Below are 6,487 nucleotides of genomic sequence, written 5' to 3'. Positions count from 1 at the left end.
AACAACAACAACAATAATAATAATTATTATTATTATAATAATAAGTATCGCGATCACAATTCCTGATTTTGGCCGTCGACTAGCTAGCGTGAGAATGGAGTCCCTAAGTCAATGAATGAGACGAGCCAAACATTTTGCTTCAAACAAAGAAGGGGATACGTGTTTAAAACAAACTAATTTATTAGAAATAATGAAACAAAAATAAATAATATAGAATTTTAAATTAAAATTGGTGAATATCACAGACAGCTGTGAACAAAGTAACAAACTTAGAAAACAGAGAGGTGTGGGGTTCGATGGTAGCCAAACCAATCCCCTCAGCCCATCGTTGTTGACCACAGCAGCTCTATATATATATATTTAATTTCACATACATTATATTGACTTCATTTGAAAAGTTTGTGGTCACTTTTTACTTTATTTACGTACAATTGGAAATTTATTGACCTTTCTTTTCCAACATTTTCCATGCTTTTATTTATTTATTCCCCAAAATGAGGGAGAAAATTATAAACGATGACGATGATTTTTTTGTTTTACATATATAGTTAAAACAAAACTCGTATCAAAGAGACTCCGAGTACTCGGCGGGGTTAAAAAATATATAGTAAATGTGCATAAAGAAATCATACAGTATTTTAATTTATGATATAATATATATATATATATATATGTATATATAATCATTTAAAATTTCTTACACAATTCTTTTGTTTATTTGATATAATTATTCATGAAAGAGAGAGAGAGATGTCTCAACTCGTACTGTATTTACTTATATTTTGATTGGAAAATATCCTGACAAAAAGTAGTAACGAGTAACGACTCATTTCGTTACGAGAAATAGTTTAATAGCTTGAACTTCTCTCTTCTTCTTTTTTTTTAATCTAGTTTTGTCATAAACATACTAGTAAAAAATTTTAAAAAAAATAAATATAAATATTATTATCTGATGTGCCTAATTTTCCAACGTGATCCTCAAAAAATCCGAAAAAGAATTGTTCGAACCCGTTAGACCTCAACATATTTAACGTCTCAAAAATCGAGAACATTGCTAAACATACATTTTTTAAACTTAATTATGGGAAAAATTTGCGAAATTATATTTTTTTTAATTAAAATGAATATTTGTGCACCATCAATAAAATAAAATAGTTCCAAAAAAAAAAACAACACAGTAAAACTCGTTTCCCTTCCAACTAAAATAAAAGTAAAATGTGCATAATAAAACTGTTCTTATGACTTCTTATGACATAGCGCTCATGCATCTCCCGTCGGGCCGGCCGTCTGCTCCTCTTCAAGTCCGACTCCATACTCATCAATATAATCATCAATATCATTATTACCTACATCATTCAAGTATAGTGAGTCTAAAAACTCAGCAATAATATGCATGCATACAAAACTTTTGTTTAAAACTTGAAGCTCAATGCAGTGCCATAACATGAACATAACATAAAACTTGACATTTTAGGGTGATGCGATATATGCAGTTGTGGCAACCATCTTTATGAGCACATCATTGGTTTCCGTGATCACGGATTTGTTGTACAACTACCATATGACATCGACCATTTAAACTTTCATTCTTTGGAAAGGTCCTCCTCGGGACTCATTCCAGGGAGCCAGTCCTATCATTTCGTCTCGTGAGCAGATAGTTTGGAAAGGCCCCTCCGATGCTCAAACTGGAGTACCAGTCTCATATTGCCACCACAAAAGCGCATGCAACATCAAAATAATTTCATGCATCATCAACATCGTAACTTCATCATACATCTCATAATTTCATCATTTTATGCTCTTAAAACCTTCGTGATAAACATCATGCATGCTAAAACTGATATAAACTCAATCATGCGCATATATAATAATTCATATTATTTCATGAATTTCAGAGTAAAATAGTTTTCATGAAGAAATATCACATATAGATGCATAACATAACTTAAACGATCCACGTAAGTCGTTTCGCTCGTCCCGAAGATTCGAATTTGAAACTTTTTTCCAATAGAACATCTTAAAAGTACTTAAAATAGCTTAAAAGATCATAAACTTGAATTTTGGACTTCAAATACGAAAAACGAAATTCTTGGACAGAACTTTTTTCCCACCAGGGCGGAAAATTATTTCCTCCCCAGCGCAAGCCAACGCCTGGGCGCGAGAAAATTTGCGCCCCAGCGCCACCTATCATGTCTGGGCATAAGAAAATCGCGCATAGGAGCGACGCAATCTGCCTGGTTCCAGGCAGGTCGGCGCTGCGCGACTTGAACGAAAAAATGTTGTCATTCCGACCTCTTTCGACCCCTTCTAACCATTTTGAGAATATACACACCCACAATTTGAAAAGAACGATTACACGCCATAAAAACTTTCAAACATGAAAGAAATCCATCAAATGATTCATCTATTCAAAATTTTAATTCAAAACCTCCATATACACCATACACATGACACCCAAAATTCTGAATCTTCACATCTAAACCATAAATCTCAATAAAATTTCACCAAAGACATCAAGAACGATTCTGTAGTGACCCGCACCGTGATTACCTACTAATCAGAACTTAAACATGCAATTAAACGTTAAATAATCTTAATCAGAGAAAACTGTGGAACTTTAAAATAAATTAATACCAAGTAGGTAAAGCCTAGTGATCAACCCTGCTTTCCAGCCTTAGTCACCACCTAACCTCCCTGTCCTCGGGAGAACTACATGCAACAGCCCCATGGAATAGGGCATCCAGCCAACAATAAATAACCGAAAGTGAGCCTAAAATGCTTAGTACGAGAGTATGATTATACACTATTATATGCGCATGAATGCAAATGAACTGGGTACCAAGACTCTCAGGTCAAGAAACTAGCTCATAGACCGAGCCCAGGGTGTATAGCACGCTGCGCCATCGCATCAGGAGGTGACTCCTATACCCGTTGGATAATGGTGACCTGATACTAGTACAAGTGTCCAACCATCACGGTGATCTGACACAAGACTTGTGTATCCAACCATCCACAGACTCGTAGGGTGAGCGCCCTACTACTGGATATCTCAAGATACTAGATCAATATGCTCATGTATGAAACATACAGTCATGACATGCTGTATAAAAAGACATATAAAACATGCAATCACATAATTCATGCAAACACATAATACATGCATACTCAATCTGGATATCTCAAATAATACTTCTGTACCATACTAAGGCAGATCCTAGAAGCTCCTTCTCTAGATCCAAGCCTACCATGCATCACTACAATGCATAAATCACCATGCATTACCTAGCATGCCAAACATCACCTACTAGGCTCTAAAAGCCTTAATTAAACTATATCCTACTCCTTATTTACTATAGGAAACCAAAGTCATACTTCCGTCCGTTGTCAGCCCGCTGATGTCGCATGCCCCAGAGCCTGGGCATAGGCTAGCTACGACCCCTGGACACCTCGCCAGAGCTCCGCTACCTAGCCACCACTACGGATACTGTCTGTTATCTAAAAATTACTACCTACTCCAACTCTTAAGGAAATAGTACCCAAAAGCTCTTAGAATCGAGCTACATGGGCCAAGGAGAGATGAGGAATTAACAAATGAAAATGAGGCCTCGGACCCCTATTTATAAAAGACAATCGAAAGCTCCGATCGCCTGATCGGAAGCTGCGATCTTTGCATGCATGCAACGTGTTCATTGGCTATGATCGAAAGCTCCGATCTGTACTTCGGAGGTTCCGATCTCTTGCATGCAGCTACGTGTACAAACCCTAATGCCACGTCCCGGATGATGTAGATCGGAATCTCCGGTCTCATGATCGGACGTTCCGATCTCTCACGTTCCTTCCGACCTGCTTTGTTCTTTCCGATTTGATCGGACATTCCGATTCTGGTTCGGAAGTTTCGGTCCTATTTAGGCCCAATAAGCCCATTAAGCATTTTCGGGCATTCTGGATCCAATTTCTTGGTCCGTTAAATCATATTCAAATCCCTTTAATCATATTTTATTAAATTAAATATTATTAGCAATTTAATCTTATAAAATAGAACTGAGCTACTATAGATTCACACTTCTCGATTCTACATCATACTTTTAAAAATCCTCATAAATAATGCATAGAAATGACATATACACTTAGGGTTCATAGCGAAAATACCTATATTCTTGAATGATGGTTTCAAAACATTAAAAACTTACATGATCGTTGACGTTTGGATTTAACCTGCAACTTTGGGAGCGATCTATCCTCGAACAAAGAACCTTGAGCGTAGTTTTGAACGTGAAGAGAGAAATAAAGATAAGGCGGCATCAAGGAGTGGAAGAATGAAAGAAAACTTTTGACGTCTGATTAGTTTGTGACTACTGTGCTTGAAATTCAGCCTGTTAGTCTCAAACACTAACTTTTAAAATTTACTGCACCCAACTAATAAAATAACACTGCATCAACTTTAAATTTTAATTTAAACATAAAACATTTTCTTAACTTGTTCGAAGGCTAGTCTCGTTCCTTCAGTCCAGAATTAAATTCCAAACCTAAAAACATTAACTAACTTGCACAATATTAAATATCAAGCATAGACATAACATCACATAATTTAAACATATAACATTTAAATTTCATAAATAAAATGCATAAAACATATAATAATTTAAAAATTTTCGTGATTGAGCTAGTGAACTTTTGTACATTACAACTCTACCCTCCTTAAAAGAATTTCGTCCTCGAATTTTGACTTACCAAATAGCTCATGATAGCGACCACACATATCCTGTTCAGTCTTCCACGTAGCTTCTTCTACCAATTGGTTACGCCACAACACTTTCACCATCCCGTTTTCTCGGTTCCACAACTTCCTAACCTGTCTATCCAAAATTTGAACTGGCATCTCCTCGTAAGGAAAGTCTGGCTCCCACTGCACTGACTCGTGGCGAATCACATGGGAAGGATTTGCAACATACTTCCTCAGCATGGAGATGTAAAAAACTTTGTGTATGTTCGCCAAGTTTAGAGGCAATGCTAATCGATAAGCTCGAGCTCCAAATTTCTCTAGTATCTCGAAAGGTCCTATGTATCTCAGTTTTTTCTTCTTTCCAAACCTCATCACTCCCTTCCAAGGTGACACCTTCAAGAATACATGATCACCTATCTCAAACTCCAAGTCTCTATGCTGCTGGTCGGCATAGATTTTCTGACGACTCTGAGTTGTCAACATTATGTCTCTGATCTTAGCTTTCATACTCACTGTCTGAGTCACTATTTCGGGTCCTAACACAGCTCTTTCTACAACTTCATCCAAATGTAAGGGAAACCTGCACTTCCTCCCATACAATACCTCATAAAGAGTCATACCAATAGTAGCTTGATAACCATTATTGTAAGTGAACTCCACTAAAGGCAACTTCGACTCTCAGCTTCCTCCAAAGTCGATCAACACGCTTTGAGCATAAACTCGAGTATCTGAATCACTCACTCTAATTGACCATCTGTCTGAGGGTGGAATGATGTATTGAAAGCTAATTTCGTATCTAATCCATGGTGTAAACTTCCCAAAAAGCCCGAGGTAAACCTAGGATCTCAATCAGACACTATTTTGGCTAGAAATCTATGCAATCTGACTATTTCTCGAATGTACAATTCTGCAAACTGATTCATTGAGAAATTAGTCCTAACTAGTAGAAAATGAGCTGAATTCGTCAATCTAACAATTATCACCTAAATAAAATGCATCCTTCGTGGTGTAACTGGAAATCCTACCAAGAAATCCATGGTGACATCTTCCCATTTTCACATGGGAATCGGTAACGGTTTCAGAAGTCCTACTGACCTCTGATGCTCAGCTTTCACCTGTTGACATATCAGACACTCGTTCACAAACCTAACGTGTCCTTTTTCATATCTGGCCACCAAAACAATAACTGTAGATCCTTAAACATTTTCGTACTCCCTGGATGAATGGAATACGGTGTAGTATGTGCTTCTGTCATCACCTCTACTCTCAGTGAATCCACTGCCGGCACCCACATTATGCGTTTGTGTGCACAATCACATCTTTAACTGTGTACAAGGTACCACATTTAGCCTCATCTATTTTCTTCCACGCTACTAACTGATGGTCTGAAGCTTGGCCAGCTCGAATTCTATCAAGAAAACTCAGTACCACTGTTAAAGCTGATAAGATTCACTCTTCCTCCGGTTCAACCACTTCTAACCTCAAACTCTTGAAATCTGCAATCAACTCTTGCTGAGTTGTCAACTAGTTCAAAGTCGCAGACTTGCGACTCAATGCATCTGCTACTACATTAGCCTTACCCGGATGGTAGCTAATGTCACAGTCATAATCCTTCACTAGTTCCAACCATCGCCTCTGCCTCATATTCAACTCCTTCTGGATGAATAATTACTTTAGGCTCTTATGGCCGCAGGGGCGGATTTACTATAGGACCCCGGGGGGGGGGGGGGGGGGGGGGGCCACGGGCCCTCGCCACCCCCCCCC

At 37.9% G+C, this 6,487-nt stretch overlaps 1 protein-coding gene across 1 annotated transcript; it reads right to left on the bottom strand.

Moving 5' to 3' along the window:
• Positions 1–1,260: 1,260 nt before the first annotated feature.
• Positions 1,261–5,341, bottom strand: LOC140862630 (uncharacterized). Its single transcript, XM_073265661.1, has 2 exons — positions 4,732–5,341; positions 1,261–1,346 (listed from the first exon to the last, which is right to left on the bottom strand). Exons 1-2 carry the CDS (start codon positions 5,339–5,341, stop codon positions 1,261–1,263), a joined length of 696 nt encoding a protein of 231 aa, XP_073121762.1.
• Between the last annotated feature and the right edge of the window lie 1,146 nt (positions 5,342–6,487).

Source organism: Henckelia pumila, chromosome 4, assembly GCF_033568475.1.
Source record: "Henckelia pumila isolate YLH828 chromosome 4, ASM3356847v2, whole genome shotgun sequence".
Lineage (NCBI taxonomy): Eukaryota > Viridiplantae > Streptophyta > Magnoliopsida > Lamiales > Gesneriaceae > Henckelia > Henckelia pumila.
Note: the sequence above shows the minus strand (reverse complement) of the source record. Positions and strands in the feature narration are given on the sequence as shown.